The sequence below is a fragment of the Buteo buteo genome, chromosome Z (genome assembly GCF_964188355.1).
Source record: "Buteo buteo chromosome Z, bButBut1.hap1.1, whole genome shotgun sequence".
In the NCBI taxonomy this organism is placed as follows: domain Eukaryota; kingdom Metazoa; phylum Chordata; class Aves; order Accipitriformes; family Accipitridae; genus Buteo; species Buteo buteo.
The window spans coordinates 26,018,739-26,039,836 of record NC_134204.1 but is presented as its reverse complement, the minus strand read 5'-3'; the positions used below and the strand labels follow the sequence as shown (position 1 = coordinate 26,039,836).

The window sequence follows — 21,098 nt, the reverse complement described above, 5'->3', positions numbered from 1 at the left end:
ACATGCTCAATTGCAGACCCTCTTGTGTTTCTTTTCAACCACATTCTAATGCCCATTTTAAAACACACTACCTGCAAAAGTGATAAATATAGAAAAGCTGAATAGATTTCACACTTCTTTCTTTTTGCCTTTTTTTTGCCCATCCCCCCCCCCCCCCCTTTTTTTTAATGCTTAATGGTTTCAAGTTTTGTTTTGGAAACTGGCTCTTTAATGCATGCAATGTTTTATGCCTGTAAAGAAGAGAGAACACTGAAAAAACCCAAATCACTGTCTCCTGGCCTGCTTGATCTAGGCCCGATTTCCCTGCACTTCAATCACACTAAATTCCACTCCCAGCAGTTTAAAATGTCAGTTAACTCAAGATAAGTCCCATTAGATAGGACAGACACTGGATTCTCCTGACTGTTCAACTCTCATTGAAATGTACCTGTAATTGCTTGAAAGATAACTACTGTTAAAATCAGGGTATACTATCATTGTTCGGAAAAAAATTACTTATAAACAAACAAACAAAATTTTTCTTTTTAATTCAGTCATACCCAACTCAGTAACTCCAACTCAGATGTCTTTAGTTTTATTCCACAATATACTGAACAAACATTACTGAAATAACTCTACCAGAATCCCATCAGTAAAGACTGGATTTTTTCCATATGGAATAAATATTGGTATCATTTTCCATATGGCTTTGCTTACCTTCAGTTCTACATATGAAAACATCGCAAAGAGAAACAGGCATAGAAGAGATATCAAATCCTGTTAGAGCCAAAACCTGGACACAAATGTAACACCATAAGGCAAACAGGTCTCGACTCAAAACGAAATTCCAAGTGCTATAGGAAGCAGCTGCTAAAATCAAAACACACCACTGCATTTTCATCAGACCTTGGGGTTTGGGGTTTTTGTTGTTGTCATTGTTTTTTAAAGTGTTCACAGAAAATTCATTTGCCATTTTGACAGCCCTAATATGTAAAGCCTGAGCAAAAAAGCAACTGTAAGCATTGAAAGGCTACTTCCCACTCCCAACCAAAGAAGAACAACTATTTTCCTGAAACCCAGCCAAGCAGCTGTATTCCAAAAAGGTTCTGTTTCATTCCTAATTTGGAAACAAAGGAGACTGCTTTGTAATGTATTATTTGCATTACCCTAATAATCTAGAAACCAGATCATGTGCTAGTGCATACAAAAACTTAGCCTGTAATTTGGTGGCCTAAACTGTATCATCATATATAAAGCTTTTTTTATTAACAGACCTTTGTTTCATGGGAGTAAGGTGCCAGTGAAACATTTTAAGCAAGACAAAAATTACTTGTTACCTGAAAATAAGGGAATGAAAGAGTTTTAGATTCAAACTGCTTGCTGCCTTGCTGTTCATGCTTCATGCAACATGTGGCAATTTATAGACTGAACAGACAACTACCTATAGCTCAGGACAAATGAATTTGGTAGATTGCTCTCTGTAAGGATTCAATCCTGACAGACACTCAGTAACTGGAGTGGCAAGCAAGATGTCTCCAACTTCAGAGCACTCCTTGGTTTTTTACAATGCTGTTTTTACTCCAACAGGAGTATCCCCCATTTGCACAGATGCTTATTCAGAGTTGTTTCATCGTGTTTGAGAAAGCCGTAAGAGTGGGGACAGAAACTGCTCCTTCTGGTATAAAGTCTTGTTTCACTTTCATTGCTCTTCTGTACTTAGAAAATACAGGGAAGAAGGACAGAGGGGCCATATGTCTCTGCAGTCAGCTTGTTAGACACTGTATCAAAGTTATTACTGAAAGAATATTTAAATGAACTTACCAGTAGAGAAAACAAGAACTGTGTTGTCCCAAAGACCGTATCTTTTCAGAGCGTCAGTAAGATTTCCTACAGCCTCATCCATAAGAGTCACCATCCCTGCATAATGGCGTCTCTTTACATCTTTAATGGAAGAATATGGTTTCATATATTCTTCAGGAACCTCAAGAGGTTCATGGACAGACTGAAAAGCGAGGTAGAGAAAGAGGGGCTGGGGTGGAAGGGATAGAATGGAAATTAGTTGAACATAAAGTACTAAAAGCAAAAGTTACTGCAGCAAGAGCAGCCCTGATTCATCAATAGCTGCAGGCACTGTGTTTTGATTTCTTCTACACTTCTCTCTCCTAATCCCTAAACATAAACTAATAAAACTTTGATAAAGGACTTTTGCAAAGCTGTGGAAGAACATCAGGTGTATCTTTTCTTCATAGCACATTTGTTAACAGTTTCTTTCAATGAAACTTCTCCCATTAAACTTTCCATTCTCTTTTCAGAAGACCAAACTACGTGCTAAATCATCTATATAAATTCATTACCTGTATTATTAAAAAAGAAATGGAGAAGAGCAGCAGGCAGGGCTGTGCAGCCATTGCTGATTCTGACAGCAGACAAGGCCAAGTTTTACCAGCACTGCTTCTCACATTTAGCTCTATGCACCCTGCTGAATAGTCCCGAATTATAGCTCAAGCGCAGCTCGCTCCATTAATACTTCATTAACATTTTTTAAAACATTATTTAGTGTTGAGGTTATCAGAGTAACAGCTGTACCTTCTCGGTTTTGTGACTGGCTATGAGGTCTATAGCTCTTTCTGTGAATAAATTAGTGGAGTACATGTTTTTAAATGCAGTTGCAACTTCTTCTCCATCTCGAAAGTCCAGAGCGCAACGTGTTACATTCTTTGCTTTGATGAGGACACAACGGTCATGAGAATAATAGTCTTCACTCCCCAGAAGATAGCCTAGAACAGGAAAAGATGTCAAATAAACGGGCCAGTATCATATCACATAAACAGATACATTGGAGGGAAAAAAGTAAAAAAGAAATGTTAAAATGTTTGTGGTTTTGAACTGAAAGACTCATTCAGCTTTTGACCACCTGTAGTGACAGACTCTGACAGATCTAAGTAGCTCAATATTTAATACTTCATAGACTTTTCATTGCTAATGCAAGCAATAATTTCAAAACACACAAAACATTTTGAAAGCAGTTCAATGACTTCATATTTATAACTTGATATCAAACACATTGGCAGTAAACTAATGCACTGATAGCAAAGGCAGCAACCTATCCATGTACTGCTCTGATTTGTAGCTGGTATGACTTTGTATATTTGTATTTTCACATACGACTTCTCTCTGTATTAGAAATTTTGGAATTTTATTTATTTATTTATTCAAAACATCCAAGTATGAAGCATTTTTTATGTCAGCTGTATAGTCATTTCTGATTCAGTGCTGACACCAACTGGTGAAAAAAAAGACACTATTATTTAAAGATACCGAAAAGAAACAAACTATGCAAAAATTCTACAGGTATAGATTTGCTCCTATCAAGGGCTATATTGTAAGCATGGAGTACCTTTGCTTTTTATCAATCAGAAACAAAAGCCTTCAAAATCATTTGAAGCTCAGTAATTATTACTTTTGCAATTAAGACTACAGATTTATCCCCCAATACCCTGAAAAAAAGAGACCAATCTGCAAAAATATATTCTTGAGTTCTGCAAAACCAAACTAAAACTGGAGACAAAAATCCAAAAGAGAGGAATTTCACTTGAATTTTTATTCAGCAGCTTCAACTACAGCTACTTACGCAAAAAAGTATGTGTGGAAAGAATGATTTTGTGGTTTAAATACAATATAAACTTCTAATACATTTTTAGAAAGAAAAAATGGTTTTTCTTTTAAAGCATAAAGACTGATTTTGTGGGCAGACTGCCTACATCAATGTACTCAGAGCTGCAAGTTGCATTTCTCCATTTTGAGTGCCTGCTGGGCAAGACACTGTGTCAAGTATGCCAGAGAATCAAATGCCCTAGTTGCAATCAACACCCACTGGAATTACATGAACATTATAGTATATTAAACCACTGCATTCTCTGAAAAATAATGTCACACTGAGCACCCAATGACCATACCCAGAGCCAGCCTGTATTAAGGCTCCTGCATTAAGAACCTGCTCAGTTCCAGGGTGAGAGTTCATGAGTAGCCCCAGCCTACCTACATCTATGCCGTCAAAAAGATCCCAAGCTCCTGCGAAGGGATGGGAAGAGGCATATACGTTTAAGCAACAAGCCATTATATTGTGATCCATATATATTAGCTTAATTTAGTTGTGAAACCACAGCCCCAGGCTCCCCCAAAGAGTCAAATGAGACAATCTAAGGGAACAGTTCTTCCCACCTAAAGTTTGGCCACTGTCTATAAAGGGCAAGTAGCACAGCCAGGCTCTTCATTTAAGTACCAAAGGTTAGACAAGGTTACACAGGCTTCTGCGTAAGTTTCTCTGTATCTTACTTTCTCAGCTGTAGAAGTCAGCAGCAGTACTATCAACAGCTTGCGAAGTTATTTTGAAGACAGTTAACTGTTCTGAAATTCTCCATTCAATGAAAGTGTCTTAAAAACAACCAAATGGAGATGAACCACTTTGCATTCGTACCGTGCAGAATGAGATGTATTGCAGACAGCCTGATTCACATAACATCTGTGACATTTGTGCAAAACTAATAAATATCCAATCAATATTGGGACAGCAGCCTTTGCAAGAGGAAGAATAAACAGCCTGTAGCTACAAGTTGCTTTGTAAGTAACACACTCAGACTTGGACAATCTAATTCTGGCTTTTTTTTTTTTTAAGTCTGAGGGTTTGACTTCGTAACTTGTGAGTTCCTGCAGCAGACCTTTTGGATACTGTTTTATAGAGTAAAACCACACAACTTCACATCAACTTCCTTGCCACAGGCTCTGGAAAACCAATGCTACTCTATTCACAAAGTATGAACACAGCATGGTGTGATATCTGTTTCTCTCTTTAACATATCAACTTTTAGAAGTGTAACATTATTTGCAGATCAAGCCACATCTACTGTCTGATCTAATACAAAATGTTCAGGTTAAAGAAAAACAAACCGATCACTACCTTAAACCTTCTAACCGTCGTGGAACCAAATTAAATGCAGATCACAAGAGAGAAATACTTTCTTTGGAGCCACTCAATAATTACGAAATTTTCTTCAATAAGTTGTAAGGCTTGGTCATGCATGTAAGACACTATCTTATTTTAAGCAGTTATACTTGGGAAACATGCATGCCCAGGTATTTATTTACTGGCACACTAATAGTAAATCTGCTATTCTTAGAAGAACGGGGCAGTTTCTCATCATTTTTAACCCCACATTTATTGCCCATGTTAAATCTAACCATTACCAAAGTAAGTATCAAATCCTCTGCGGGTTGGAAGGCATTCTTTTCTGTACATCCCTAAATGCCACTTTCCCACCATGTGAGTCACGTATCCCGCCTCTTTAAGTAGCTCTGGGAGGAGTTTCTCATCCAGTGGCATGCAGCTGGGCTGGCACGGCCAAATTATCTGGTGTTGTAAACCTGTGTGGATCTAGCAGAGAAAAGAAGAATGAGAAATTAGTTACAAAGCAGCAATGTGTTCCTGTACACTACTTTATAAGCAGCTGCAAAAAGAAACACAGCTAAAACAGAGGCTAGCATTCATTTCAGGGGCTCCTGTTTTTACCGATATAGCACCGAGAAAGATGAGGAAACTGCAGGTGGAGGGCAGGGGTAGCATGGAGGAAGACAAGGAAATAGCACCACAGGTGTTAACAAGATCTTCCTTCCCAGGCATAGATCAAGTGCAACAAAAAAAACCCCAAACCCAAAGTCTTTCGTGCTTTCATCTAAAAATCTAAAGGTAACAATTACCATCATGGTCTGTTTGAAGGCCAGGGACAATATCTCAACATGGAGTGAGAGATCTTAAATGGGGCAGATATGGGCAAAAATGGCGCATCTGAAACAGGTGAAGCTACCAAGTTTTGCCTGTATCAGAGAACAGCCACCAGAGGAAAGGATGATAAAAGGCAACAAAGCTACTTTTGCATTACTCTTCTACATGGAAATTATACATACACATTTATATATTTATTTACATACTTAAAATGAGTGCAAGCACTATAAAAAGAAAAGGCATTTGGATACTGGGGATGATATAAGTTTTAGACACTGCCTAGATCTTACCTTTAGTAGTCCCACATAAGTTTCCAGTCTTAACAAATGGTGAATTTTCTATCTCTTTACAAAAGCACGACAGATAACGATACTTCAAGTAGTACATTTTGCCTGATGCAAGGAACCACTTCAGCTACCGTGTACTATAGTACTACAGTACACAGTTGCCTTTTGTCAAGTCCCCTACCTCCTCCAGAAGAAAAAAAAGTCAGTACCCTAAACCTAGGCCAGCAAACATATACATACAAGTATTCTTGTTTATTTACTAAATATTTCTAGTAATCCGTCTCTGTCAAAGCACAAAACCTCCAAGACCCCTAAAGCACAAGATAACATATTTTTTAACTCCACTACCCGCTCTAGTGTAGCAAACTGCATGACTGATTTTTAAAGCACCACTTTAGCAACACTTTGAACTGACTTTTAAACCAAATAAGCACTGATCGTAGGAAAGTAGGTAAGCAGACTCCTACAAAGGGCCTACTAGTTACTAATTTTCTTTGAAACAGGAGCTGGACAAAAAATTATTTTTTTTTTGTAAGTGCAGTATTATAAAAGGTTATTAATATAGTGAAAGATACAAGCTAGCAAAGGATTGTAATTTTTTCCACTGTCTCTAGATAGCAAGAAAAAGGAGAGGAAAACAATAATAATAAAAAAACCCTTCAGTTTTCATAAACCTTTGCTCTTCCTTCTTTAAGGACTGGAAGGTGACTATCAAAATTCCAGGCCCACATAAGACTAGATTTGGGTTACTTTCTCAAATCTCTGAGCAATTGTTAATCATATCAATGTGTAAAACAAAACAAAATCCTCATATTTGCTACATAACTATTTCCTGCAGAGAACGTCTCCTCAGTTTTATAAAATTTCCACTTTAAAGATCGGATGCGGCAATGTCCCGTTAGCCCTGACACATTTCCAGGTAAGCATGTTCAGAGTATGAACTGTATTCTAGAAATAGTCACAATGAAGAAATGTTTTATGTTATTTAATAAAACAATGTAAAGTGTGGGTAAAGCAAACATCAGTTACATCTTCCTATTAATTATTATTGGTTCTTGGAGTTTCTAGGAACAGAACAAATGCTGCTTGGAAAGAGTATCACCTAGAACAACCTTCCTGCAACAAGAAGAAGTAACATCCACTAATACAGGACAACATTTATTTTCATTCTGAACAGTTTCTTTGACAAATCACTATGGTTAACATGCATGTGCAGGACTTTTTGAGAGAAAGGGGGAAGTTTCTGAAATACGCTTAACCGTTTTGTGAGTTTCTTCTTTCTGTCCATGCTGTATTCTCCTCCCCACCCCCCTCCCGTTTTTGCCAAAATTGCAGTAAGGGAGGGAAGGGGGAAAAGTACAGATGTATGATAAAGCCCAATTCTTATACCTGTGCAACCAAAAAAAAAGGGGGGGGGGGGGGGAGATAATCATGCCTGTGACTACCAGGCAGCTAGACACCCAGACTAAGGATCAGTCTGGACGCACTCCACCGAGGGGCACATAAACGTTTACACCGTCGGTACCGTAGGAAGCAGAATGTACAGGTCAGGATGCACTTAAAGGCTGCCCTGGAAAAGCTGCTGCAGCAGCTGAACTGGTGGTGCCGACTCGCTTCTGGCTGCACCTGGACCGCCTGCCTGTCCCGCTCAGAAGCTCGTTGCAGGAGAGGTCCAGGACGGCGATATTTTTCGCGACTCGCTGCCACGCCTGTCAGATCAACCGAAGCATAGAGAGCCCCTCGGCTTCTCCGAAGCGGAGTAACTTGCGCTAAGCCCGCGTTTCGTTTACCCCCGAGCTAGCAAGCCAGCGGCAAGTGAGGTAAGCCCGCATACGAAGGCAATGCCGGTGTTCCTACGGCAGCCTTCTCCCGAGCGCACCCCCACACGCCATACGAGAAGGCCACCCCACGCAGGGCGCTGCTAACGGCGAGGAGGGCAGAAGCACGCCGCCCGCCGACACGCCGCGGCGGGACGGGGGCGGCGCCGGGGGCTCTCCCGCCGGCACCGCCGCGCCGGGGCGACAGCTCCGGGACCGCGCGTCCCCCGGGGCGGCCCCCCTCGACCCGCGCCCTACCTGGTAGCGGCCGCTGAGGAGCTGGCTGCGGGAGGGGGTGCAGAGCGGCTGGGTGTAGTACCGCTCCAGCCGCACGCCGCCCGCCCCCAGCGCGTCCAGCCGCGGCGTGCGGATGGCCGAGCCGTGCCAGCCCACGTCGCCCCAGCCCAGGTCGTCGGCCAGCACCAGCACCAGGTGCGGGGCGGGCGGCCGCGCCGCCGCCAGCCGCGGCGGGCAGAAGGGCAGGCACAGGAGCAGGCAGAGCGGCGGCAGCAGCGGCGGCGGCGGCGGCCGGACGCCCTCCCGCCGCCCCATCCTCGGCACCAGGAACTGCGGCCGCCGAGACCGCCCCGGGGACGGGCCGCGGCGGCGGCGGCGCCCGGCTCCTCCCGGCGGGCGCGGCCCTCCTCCGGCACCGCCCGGCGGGGCTGGGCGGCGGCCGCCCCTCCCGCCCGGCGCGGCCGCCGCTGGGGGCGAGCTTGCGCGGCGGGTAGAGCGCGGTGGCGGCGCGCCTGCCGGGGGGGAAAGCGGGGTAGCTGTAGGGCGGTTGGTTTTGGAAGGGGTTGGAGACGGAGGCGGTGAGGTTGTTGCGGGCCTTAGCAGAGCATCCAACTCGGTGGCGCTGGAGATCCCCTCTAGCTTTTTCTTTCTTTAATTCCCGCATTAAACATCCGTTTTAAACCAGCGAGCCTTTCCCAGGGGAACCCGGGAGCTATCGGCAGGCTTGTGGTTCGAGTCAGCCGTGTTGCCACGGAAGTCAGTGCTTGGAGTAGAGGACAGGGTGTGCTCTGGTACGAGTCACTGGGCCGCTGTTAACTGCTGTCTTCGCGGGTGCGACCACAGCAGCCCATCCAGATTTAGTACTGCCCGCAGAGTTTGTTCTGTGCATAAGCAAAGCCGGGCAGCTGCAACGCAGCCGTGGCCTCGCTGCGTGCCAACCTGTGCTGCAGCACCCTGGGAAGAACAAGTTGCCACCGTCACCAAAGATGCAGCTGCGCTGCGTGAGATGGCAATTACCCCTGCAGGAGGAACTGCATTGGCCTCTCTCCTGCCATCACCAGCTGCTGCTCTCATCCCCTCCCCTGTCTGCCCCTTCTGCGAAGTCCTAAGCGACCCAGTGCTTTTTTCTCTTCATTTTGTCCATATGGGTGGGAAGCCTTTATCTAGGTCTGGCTGTAAGATGGTGCTCGTGACTGTTACGGTGTAGGAAGGAAGTGAGGCAACCCAGAAGCAGAAATAAAAGCTATGTCAACAGGGCTGTTACTTCAAACCATGTAATCTAAAGCAATATTGTAAACGACCACTACCTCAGTTATAATCTTGATGTAGAATCTAAGACTGTGAAAGGACAGAAGTAACTGTCAACTGTGATCAATTTTGTTCATCCATGGAATGCATATAAATTTCAGTGTTCAGTTAAAGATCAAATAACCATGTGTTTCACATTTAGCTGGAATGGTACATATGTGCATTCCCAAATTTATATAGCCATTTGGTAACAGCTGAAAGAACAATCCACATTAAAAATCATATTTCTTGGTAAGAAAGCCAAATACTGAGTATGCTAGACTCCTACCTACTTTCTTTTTGATTGATAAGTCTCTGTAGAAATAAAGTTCCTGCTCCTAGGAATGAAGTCTAGTGGAGAAGCCTATGAAGTTACCAGATTTTTTTTTTTATAAATCCCAAAGGATTCTCTGCTGGTTTGAAAACAGCAGCAATAATGAGTGATGACAAATTTTTTTTCTACAGTAAGAATGTGCTGTAGTCCACAGCTGGTATTGGAACAAGAAGCAACAATACTGTCCTAAAGTCAGTTTTCCCTGAAGTAAATTCCAGGATTGCTGACAAGCTGGTATGTGACAATGAGTTATATTTTCTTTGTTGAGATGTGATTCATACTGTTCAAAAGGCTGAAAAGTTCCCATTTACCTTGGGTTTAGTTCAGATCCCATCACCAGTCACAGTTGTCTCCCTGAATTGTTTATTTTACTAACTTCTTCCATGTCCTTGTAGTAGGTAAAGTTCTATTCAGATGTTAGCACAATCCCACAGAAACCATTCTTGTTCAACGAAAATAATTACTTTGAAAATCTACACTGTGCTGGTGAAATCAGAAATGTTGGATGCAAATTTTGCAATAAAATTTATAATAGCTATTCACCTGATATGTTTCCAAAAGTTATCATGGTGTTCAAGTGCAGCTGAACCCATATTCCCTTGTAAAGGAGGGTCAGGAGTTACTTGCTTGTTATCCTGCTCCACCAGAATTGAATAACCTGGTTGCCTGAGCTGCCAGAGTGAAAACACTAAATTGAACCATCTGAAACATACACAGCAGATATTTTACAGTCAGTCTGGATGTTGCTGCCTGACGTATTTTCTCAGTGGTTTGGGGTTTTTTATCACTACTTGATGCATTTGGAATCCCAATCAGAAAATACTATTTATATCAGAGAGTATTGTCTTGAATCAAAACAATAAACCCTGGAAATGGTCTGTGTTCAGTCCCCTATGTTTCACTCTACCTTTTCTGAATTTGGGTTTGAATAATTTGGATGCTGCTTTGAGGTCAATGATCAATGAAGTCATTAGAGTGACACACAAGATTATGGTATCTGTGTTGATTTATCATTCCACATGAAGCATGAACATAGCACTTCTTGCCATAGCACATGAGAACTTGGAACAAAAATTCAAATGGTAATAGCAACATTTACGCTGGTGTACCAAAACTCTCTGGAGGTGGAAGAAGAATAAAGGAAAATGACAAAAAATGTGTCTGAGAAAACTGCCTTTTGACATGTCCTGATCTCTCTGCACACAGAAGTACGAGTATTTCAGAAAATTTCCTGGATCACTAACGGTCATTTTTTTCATCTCATTACAGAGGTGTCTCCTCTGGAATTGCGGAAGACTCAAAAGATGTCCCTGCTAGTCTTTCTACCCTGGTATTTCTGTTGGATTGTTTAGAAGCCCTCTTAAAACATGGATGTACTACTTAAACATTTTTGCTGCTATTCACTTCCTCTTGCTGTGTCTTGAAACCACAAGTTTATGCAACACCATATCACAATGTGTAATGAAAAGCAGTGACAGGAAACTGCGAAAGCTGCTGAACACCCCCCCCCTCCTCATTTCTTCAGGTTTACCTTTTTTCTTTATAACCTTGAAAGATTGACTTATGTGTGTGAACATCTCTGTGGGCATGATTTGTAAAGCTTCATCCCCTTACAGTTTAGTTTATCCATGCTACGCAAAGTGCTGCAATCTTGAGCTATCCTAACAAATACTCAGCTGACTCGGGTATCAGAGCAGTAAAAAAGAAGAGAGGTCAACAAAGAATCCCTGTCAGACATATGGCTATCATAGCTACAGCACTTCTAATACTCAGCTGTGCTTGCTTAAAACTACCTCAGTTATCTCTGCTCCTGAATGCATTGTTAAACAGAAAGCACAACCATTCTTAAGAGGTAACAGAGTGCAACAAGCTCTCAGATACTCCAGTTGTCGTATATATGGTCAGTAATGAACAGGGAGTTGTTTTGGTCTTACAAGCTGGCTGCAGGAAAGAAACTTTACTTTGCATTGCCTTGTGCCAGAAACAGCACGAGGCCTTTTTTGTACGGTTCCCTGAATCTTGAAACTAAATGAAAATTAACTGGCCAAGGCTCAATCCTCATGAGACGTGGGTGACAACAGCTGTCAAGGAGAAGCCCACAAGGAAATCAGTGTTTGGGTCTGTATAATACTACACTGTAAAATGAGATACGTAGCTGTCTGCATTAGCTACAAGGAGAAATTCGGGGTTGAGAAGTTACAGCTGGAAATGTGGTACAAGCCCATGGAGGGTACAGTTTCTGAGTTCACTTGACTGTAGGAATTACATCTGTGATACATTTTGCTCAGGCTGCAGAAAGCCCGCCCCTTCTGTACAGTCAGACAGATCTGGTTGACTTGTTCATGAACAGCACTTCTTTCTTCCAAGCCAGAAAAGGAGTTACAAACCTGATTCTAACTTTCAGACTGGGATGTGGAAGGCATTGTTGAAACAGAATTTTGGCACAGCAAATCTTACAAGGAAAGTATATGTGAGAGCCTTTCTCAGGATAACTGTTAACTATACACTCCAGCATGTGGCGTCTACTAATTTGTATGTTCTTGGGAAATACTGAATTCAAAACTATGTTCCTAAGAATTGTTCTCCTCCTCCATAGCCAAAATAAAACCATATTGCATTGTGTTGTATTTTAGATTTCTTAAATGCTCAAGGAAACGTAGTGGCCAACTGCCTCATTACAAATAATGTCACCTTTAGAAAAAGTAACATCTCTGATTGGTTCAGCAACGCAGAATTAATCACCCATGAAAGCATAACAGAGGATAATTTCAAAATGGATTTTTGTCTCAAGATAGTACTACATGCTGACCTGCCAAAGCTTGTATATTTTATTTTGACCTGCTTCTTAAAAGATATTCAGAATAGTACAATGTAATGTCAGCTTACTTTAGCAAGAGTAAGTTTCCATTATTCAAATTCTGTTTCTCCTGATATATTCTGTTTATACATTTGCTTCTTTGCTGAAGATTTAGAGGCACCAACTCCTTTGAAGAAAGTAGTTTTTGGATATTATTCATATGTACTTTGAAAATGTTTATCTATAGCCTAAAAGGGAGTGTTACTCTTTGTAAGTTGGAAATTGTGACATTGTTATTCAAAAGAATTGTTGAGCATATTACAGAATTCAGGAGACTGTTTTAATAATTTAGTGTGTTCCCATCGTATACATTATCCCAATCCTGCTTATTCAGGCTATCAAATATTTAGCACTGAATAAAGCTCCTCTGCTGTGGATTTAATTGTATTTTTTCATTGTTAATATTTCTGCGTAACAACATATGGCTCTTACTGCTGTTCAATCTATAATTAACAGGAAAAGGAAGAACTGAATTTCTCTGGTATCAGTCTAGTGCTTCAGGTTTAGAACAGTAAATCCATGATACAGTACTTTAAGTTCTGTTCAGAAATTGAACAATAACATCCTGTGTGTTTTTGAATATTACATGTAATCTACCAGATGATTCATACAAAATAATGAAGAATGGGCTTCCTATAACTGTTTCATTAAGAACTAGATTTTGATCTTCTGTGAGAACTTCTGCCAGATTGACACATCGGGAAAAAATGTTAACAGTTCAGTTTGCCTTTAATATTGCCTTTATTATTTTTAATGGTTGCTGGGATGTATTTCAATTCCTTAGGAAGCATTTCTGTGCAGAACTAGTGAAATTATTTTAATGATGAGTTTGTGCTGTCACGTTGTAAGGAGCCAGGATAAGCTACTTTACCCTGAGGGCAGGCAAAGGAGGAACTGTAAGCATCAAGGAAGAGGAAGAATTTGCTATTGGCCAATACCAAGAGCAACTTTCTCCTCTGCCTTAATTTAGATCTGCTAGCCAATGTGGGAGCAAGCTGAATCAGGGATCTACTCATTCCCTGCCACTTTGTGCTCACAAGTGATACCAAGAAGGGGAATGCATACTTGTTCAAGCAGTCTGCTCAGATCTCTAATGTGAACAGCCCATACAAGGAAACAAGAGGGTAACACCATTGAATTTCTCAGTGATGTATGGCAATGAGGATCTTGTGTTTAGTAATTTGCAAATCTGAGTAGTATGATTCTCTTAATTTCATGCATATTAATAGAACTACTTCCTCCTGCACAATTTGCTGTACCCTCATCTATGTTTATATTTGGGGACTTTCACCCTTTCTCTGAAGGCGCATTCTCGTTGGTTCAGTCAACACCAGTGGCTCTTGTATAACAGTTGCTGGATAATTTTTTCCTAACAGTTCAACCTCCAATTTCTGTCCAACTTTGCTGAGTTCTGTGGGAACATATGCAAAAGCCAGACTCTGCTGAACACTGTAACTGAAACTTCCAGATGTGGTGTTGCCAATAACCTGAAAAAAACCACAAACATGTATCTTTATTTTCAAGATGCAGTGAGTTTTTCTTAAAAAACAAACAAACAACAACCTAAACAACTACACACCTTGTACACTTGTTTTGGTTTATACACTTCAGACATCAGGCAAGTTTCAAGTGTCATGCAGTTCATAATGTTCTCTACTGTGGGTGACATCATCTTAAAGTGGGAAGATTTTGCTCCTTGAAAAAATAGTCTATTCCTATTGTGTTCAATTAAGTTTTCACTGGAACATATACTATACACATGCATATGTTTGTTATATACAATAATTTAACTGCTAGTGAGTGTTTCAACACATAATCTGTGCTGAAGTGTGGAGGCACAAACTTTGCTGTTGTTTTGTTTCTTTTAAGTGAATAGCAAAAGTGTTGTTAGGACAATGGTGAACTTGCAGAAGAGAATGAATGACAATACTTTAGTGTGTTCCAAATCTAGTTTCTGTGACTTGATGGTATTTTACATTTTCTCTGTAGATATTTAGTTAGCCTTTGCTTCCTGCTTGAAGATTAGAAAGTGTTTATCATAGCTTCAAATTGTTCTGTGCCAGTAAAAAAAAAAATCTTTCACACTTCAAACACAAAGTTAGATTCTGTTCACGGAGAATTAACATTATTTTCTTGTAACATGATCTATAGTCCTTACCTTGCCATTATGCCACACACTTTCATTTCCCTCTGGATCAACATTATCTGTTTCCAGGATGAGATACACCAGTCGTCGTTTGAGCCCGTTTTCTTTAATCTGCTTCAGTGCTTGCTTTCCTGTAAAGTCTGCTGGCTGAAAAAAATAGAAGATAATTATGATGTATGGTTATTCGGATTCTGCAAAAAGTTTAGAGATATAGGAATTTAAACTTATCTTCATTTGTTTTCCTATCACTTAAGTCTTCTGTATGAAATATAGATGAAATCAGATCTTTGACACATATTATACATTGTATCTTGGTATTTTTATATTGGTTTATTATATCTTGGTAACTTTATTCAGTATATTAGTTTTTCTAGATGTCAGTCCTTTGAATATCTGTAATTCCAAATATAGTAGGAATATGTATGTAGTGAGATGTGTTTTACAAGACTGTCTGTCCAGTTAAGATTGTGAGCCAGAAGACTGTATATCATTTCAGTTTCTATTTAAAAAACCAAACTCCGATACCCAGATCCTGAAGTCCGGGCCTCCCTCTGTGGACCATCAACCATGATAGTAACTTGTTACTATTCCAGTTTGGTGTCTCTGCCAGGCTGCAGAGCTGGCAGTTTACTCCATATTCTTGTTTTACGGTATGTATGGTTTTTTCCCCATATCTACCATTTTATGGGACAATGCAGCATGTTAGTTAAAGAATACTACTATCATTTGGAGTTTTCTTTTCAGCTTGCCTAGAAAGGTACAAGCAGATTCTCACATCTCTGGGAGCAGACTGCATAAATGTGTGACAAGTATGGGGGGAGCCATCAGTAAGTCTCTGAATCCCCAAGGGTATATAGGACAGTATTTATTTTATGTGATAATGTTGAGCTGATTCCACTGAGCTAGCCTGATTCCATGGCCAGGTTCACAGATATGAGCTTATTTTGCCTACCAGTAGCTGTGAACCTGACTTGTCTAACACTGTTATCTTCTAACTCAGACAACTTCCTTACTTAGCTGGCTGGGTAGTAGATAAATTGGAAAAAGAAGCCATAGAAAAAAGAGTTTTTATAAACTTTGTGGTCCTGGACAGAATGCCTCAAGAACCTACAGAAAGCCCCTTTCAAAGATGATGACAGTTCCAACAGAGGATAAAACAGTAATCAAGCTGGATATTATTATTTCTAATAACTGTGCACTAAATATTAGGAACAGTGGCTTACAAATTCTGCTTATTCACTTTTTCTTTAAAGATATAGATCAGGCAGAACAAAAGATCTGTATTCAACTAATTTGCCAGATCCACATCAGCCTGCCTCATGGGCAAGAAACATAATAGCAGTTATAAGGTCCTCTAGCTTTGCAGCCTTTGCTGAGAAGATGACTAGCAACAAAAGCTATTTTAAGGCAGTTGATCTTAGGCCTGAAGCAGGAATTATATTCATTTGCTGAGTGGTTAAGAGGAAAGAAGGGAAATATTGTTGAAGATGTCAAAAATACTATTTCTGGTAGTGTTCTTTAATTTCTGTAGAGAATTATTGCACTGTCGGAATTACACGCAACACATATTGTACTTATATTTGGAATAGATTATTATGCAGTTAGTTCACATGTTCTTATTTCTGTAGTTCTTGTTCAGGTTCACGCATGTCTATGTGTAGGCTCAAAAGAAATTATTAAAGCAGTGAGGATCTTTTGAACTTTGAAAGATTAGACTCTGTAAGCAGTTGTGGAAAACAGCTTATGAACCAGTTAAGGACCAATCAGTCTGAAAATCAAGGCGGACCAACTGAGGATAAAGCAGATACTGCACATAAAGATCATACATGGTGCCCTTTGGGGAAAGACAGCATGAAATACAGCTCAGATCAGAAAAACAAAGAACTGTGAGGACTCATTTTAGAATATAACTGTCAAGATGCTGCTGGAAAACATAAAGCAGATATCTCAGATGAGACAACAACCAGCTACTGGTAGTTCCCTCTCACTTTTCTTAGAATTACATTTCTACTATGCAGGAACATTTATGAAAGGAAATGCCCATAACTAGAAATGCAGATAAAACTGTATACCATAGCACAACACACAGGGTAAAATGCTTTGCATGACAGAAAGAAATACCAAGGAAGTAAATACTCTACAGGTATGCTTAGCAATGAATTAACTCCTTCCTATACTTGCTAATGTAATATCTGGTATTTAGGTGCAAGGAATGTAACTGTGGAACTAAACACAAGTATTCAAACACTATGTTATATGCCCTAGGGCCTTCTGACTGGCCTCCAGCTGCTGTTCTGGAAGAGGTATGGTCTCCCTTCAGTCCTGTGTCATATTTGCCAACCCAGTGTGGATGTTAGTGATACGCTGCAGCATCTAAAATGGCAGTATGAATGTCTGTAAATTCCCATCTTTAGATCTCATGATAATAAAAGAGTGGCAACAGAGAGAGCTATCTCAGAACCAGCTTCCAACACCATTCTTCTACTGTGTCCTTCTCCTCAGTTGAGTCACCATCAAGTTTTGCAGAAGTCTGTAATCGGTGACTTTGGGAACATTGTATCATGCAGCACTGATATAGCTACTGTATACTAAAAGCACGGCTCCTTTTTTTCTGATGTATTCAGATATTTGCAAGCGCATAGACGTAGAGAGAGATGAAAGCCTTATAAAAACATTTATCATTTTCATGTTTGGGGCTGTTGTGGGGTTTTTTTTAATCCAATATTTCTGGTTACTTTCTACCTCTATTAGTTCCTCATTTAGAAATGGAAGAACAGTTTCCATAAAGGTTAATGCAGCAATCATAATCAGAGCCTTCAGTATGACCTGCTAACAGATGTGTACTTCTTTAATGGGTCACTTCCAGATTAACTGTATAGATGACAGTTAACTCCTGTTAATACACTAATTACTGGAACCTTGAGGTTCACAGCAAAAATAACTTTTACTTCCATTTCTTAATTACCTTTTAGATATGGAAACCATTACAGCAAGCAGCTAGCAGGCTTTAGAATCTATGTATGTCTGGATCATTTTTTGCCAATTGGTTACAGATACAAAATTAAATTCTTACCCAATTAATTTTAACTTGGCCAGGCTTTTAGCCACCTGGACTAAACCACTACACAGTTCTTCTAAGTGGAGATGGATTTGGGGGATTTCATGTAAGGGGTTTTTTCTTTGTTATTTTATGTTCCTTGAAGGTTAAAAATATACTTGTCTTTTTAGAATCATGGCTTGGAAAAATAGCCAAGAGGTAACCTAGAATTCAAACTCTGCAAAATATACACAAATATATAAATATATATATGTAAATATATACACACACCCTGTCTGCAAAAATGTGTTTATATATGTATATGTACATGCATAAACACAAACATACATAAATGAACACTATATGAACACAGATAAAAATGTATATGTGAAAATATATGTGCATATATAATGTACAACTGCAAAAAATATGTGTATATATACATTTTTTAAACATTTAAAGCAACTTCTTAAGAAATTCTACGCATATGAATCTGACTAGTTCAGTCTTGGTTTTACAGTCCTTGGATATCCATGTCAATTTTATACTAACATATTTCCACCATTACTCATTTTTGATTTATGAGTGTGTGTGCATGAGGTCATTCATTCCAATCAAAACAGCATTTGGAAACTGATTCATTCAACCTCAGTCTGGCTATTCTTGGTAACAACTGCTTCCTGTTTCTAGGAGAAAAATAGTCAGTTTGGGTATTGCTTCTATTTGTTTTAGCTTGTTACACTAAATATAATGCAAGAAAAAAATCCCATTCAAAACAGTATAATTCAATAAATTAATATTTTAAAAAACAAACAAAAACCAACAAACCCAAAACCAGGAGAAAAAGAACAGAAACAAAGGAAAACCCTGAACAATTCTAACCCCAAACAAATATCAAATTTAAAGCTACTCTTGTTGTCTCTTAGTTTTAAAAAAATAATCACTTGAGATGTAGTAACAATGTAAAACTTTTACTAGTTAAAGTAAGGACAGTCCTAATAAGCTAAGCCTAAAATACAGAAGACTTCCATTGTCTTGGCATGAGGTCCCAAAGCATTAAGCTTTGGCAGATGTAATATTTTTCATATAAAATAAAACCATTCCTTAAATACAAGATAAAGACAGTATCTGCTGCTTAACTTCATATTCTTTAATTTGAGTGCAGCCCACAAGATAAAAACAAAAAGATGGGTTGTGCTTTTTACTTGTGTTACCTAACACACACATTAAAATGAAAAATCATATCATAAAGACAAATCAGTTAAGTTTTTAAAATAGCAGATAGCTAAAGGGAGCCTATTGATTATCTCATGTATTAACATATCAGACATATGTATTTGCCTTGTCTTTCTCCTCAACAGACTTTTACCTTGTGCAAGTTACCAAGAGGTTTTTTTAGCACAAGATAAAAACACTTTTTTTTTTTTTTTTTTTTTTGAAAAGCACTCAGAAGACAATAACCAATGAGGTGACTTTTTAGGTACAGTGACGTACCCTGAAAAGTTTAACTTACTGTGTTTCAAGTGTGCTTGGCTTTTAATGGCATGCAGATCCTAATTCTAATCCTCTAAAAATCTTTTGTGGCTTAAGGGAAGCAAAGGAATATAAATTGTCTATAAAACTTGCAATTTTATTTTATTTTATTTTATTTAGATTGTGCAGTTTAGCAGAATAAATTCTAGGTATCTAGGAAGAAAAATGTCATACCCATTCAACAAGAACTGTCAACAAAGATATGCAAATCTCTTAATAATGAAATGTTGTCATTTATTTGGTATGCTACTTATGACTGTGGGCATACAGCCAAATTATCTACACAAAGCCACCCAACTGAGTAAGGCAGCACCAACAGCTGCTGTGATCTGCTATAACCATCATGTTACAACACACTGGAGACAGCATCAATGCAGTATTTTGAAATTAATTATTCTTAGTTGGATGCTCTTCAATAATTTCAGGGTAACACTCCAAATGATATCCCCCTCACCAGGGTGTTAACTGAAGATCATTTTCCTCTGCAGGTAGCAAATATTTGGCAAGCTTCTTATTCTGTAGCAAACCAAAGCTACAGTTTACCCTGCACAAAACACTTTTCTAAGGGAGATGTGGACAGTCAGTATGTATGACACCTTCATCACTGCATCTTTAATTCAACCTAAGCCCTTCTTGTATGCAAATGGCCAGCTCTAAGAAATTGATATGATACAAACAACTGATGAATTATTGAACTATTTTGGCTCAAAATTCCTAGGTTAGTGGGTATTTATTGCTTTGCATGGCCCAGCAAACACACTGGGAGTGACCTACGTGTTCATGTTATACAGATAACAAAATCATTGCAGATTCTTTCCAATGTGTTTCATATTCTGTGTAAATTTATGGAATAATTCCTCTGTTTTATGACCCTCTCAACATCAAATGAAGTAACCATAGAATATGGTTCCACTCCTAAATTTTAATTTGAAAGAGGACAGGATTTAGGTGGAAAAGTACACTTCATAAATATGTTATAGGCATAATAAATGGAGATTGAAAGACAGAAGGAAAAAAGAAGTACCCTTCCCCACTCTCAAATACCTAGTACCCTTCCATCACTCCATCCTTTTTCAGATCCCTTTGCTTTCCCCCTGGCAACTTATCCCTTCTTCATTAAAGTCTGTGCTCTTTCTTCTCCCTCCTCCTTCCTTTCTTGTGTGGAATAGAGCTGGCACAAAACACATTATACCAGGTTATGGAGTGGGGTTGGTGTCACTACTGCAGTCATTCCTCTCAGAACAGGAGGGATGCAAGCTGGAGAAGTGAAGGAAGGGTGGACAATGGCAATAAGGGGGAGCTACAGAAACTCTTGAAGGTCAGCCTGTCCAGCATCAAGTTGGAGCACTACTCCCAGCAGACCTGGACAGCAAGTGTCAGGCATTCCACCCACTAAGCCTGCCCTATACTGGATTTTAGAAGTGAGAAGATTAAAATTAATCATTTGCTATAGTCCTGCAGACACAGCTCCCATTTTAAAGTCAGTAATTTTTTAAGGGGGGGTGGGGAAGAAGAAAGAAACCCAACAAATAGTTAAGAAGTGGAAAACATAAGCAACTGGCTACAAGTGGTTGTTTTTCTAGTTGCCTCTACTCAATCCTTGCCTCTATGTTTCTGAAAGTATAGGGTGTTACTAGATCAGAACAGTAGCATTTTACATGCATGATGATATAAATGATTACATATGCTGCAACCCTGCAGAGACCCAGAGCCAGCATGTGCATCTTTTTTCTGCCACTTTCTCCACCCTCTCTCTTCACCTAGCGCTAGGTGGTGTTCATGGCCCGAGCCCTGGAGGCCCACAG

General features: G+C 39.7%; 2 protein-coding genes across 2 annotated transcripts in view; both read right to left on the bottom strand.

Moving 5' to 3' along the window:
* ARSB (arylsulfatase B) overlaps positions 1–8,437 on the bottom strand; it is a 67,509-nt gene extending 59,072 nt beyond the window's left edge. The window contains exons 1-4 of the mRNA XM_075021784.1: positions 8,121–8,437; positions 5,224–5,410; positions 2,566–2,756; positions 1,801–2,008 (exon numbers count right to left, since the gene is read on the bottom strand). Coding sequence (XP_074877885.1) covers positions 1,801–2,008; positions 2,566–2,756; positions 5,224–5,410; positions 8,121–8,414 — 880 coding nt within the window. The 5' untranslated portion in view covers positions 8,415–8,437. The remainder of the gene's footprint in view (positions 1–1,800; positions 2,009–2,565; positions 2,757–5,223; positions 5,411–8,120) is intronic.
* Positions 8,438–12,015: 3,578 nt separating this feature from the next.
* The window catches only part of DMGDH (dimethylglycine dehydrogenase), a 46,039-nt gene continuing 36,956 nt past the window's right edge, over positions 12,016–21,098 (bottom strand). The window contains exons 15-16 of the mRNA XM_075019528.1: positions 14,736–14,870; positions 12,016–14,064 (exon numbers count right to left, since the gene is read on the bottom strand). Of these exons, the coding sequence (XP_074875629.1) occupies positions 13,849–14,064; positions 14,736–14,870 (351 nt within the window). The 3' untranslated portion in view covers positions 12,016–13,848. The remainder of the gene's footprint in view (positions 14,065–14,735; positions 14,871–21,098) is intronic.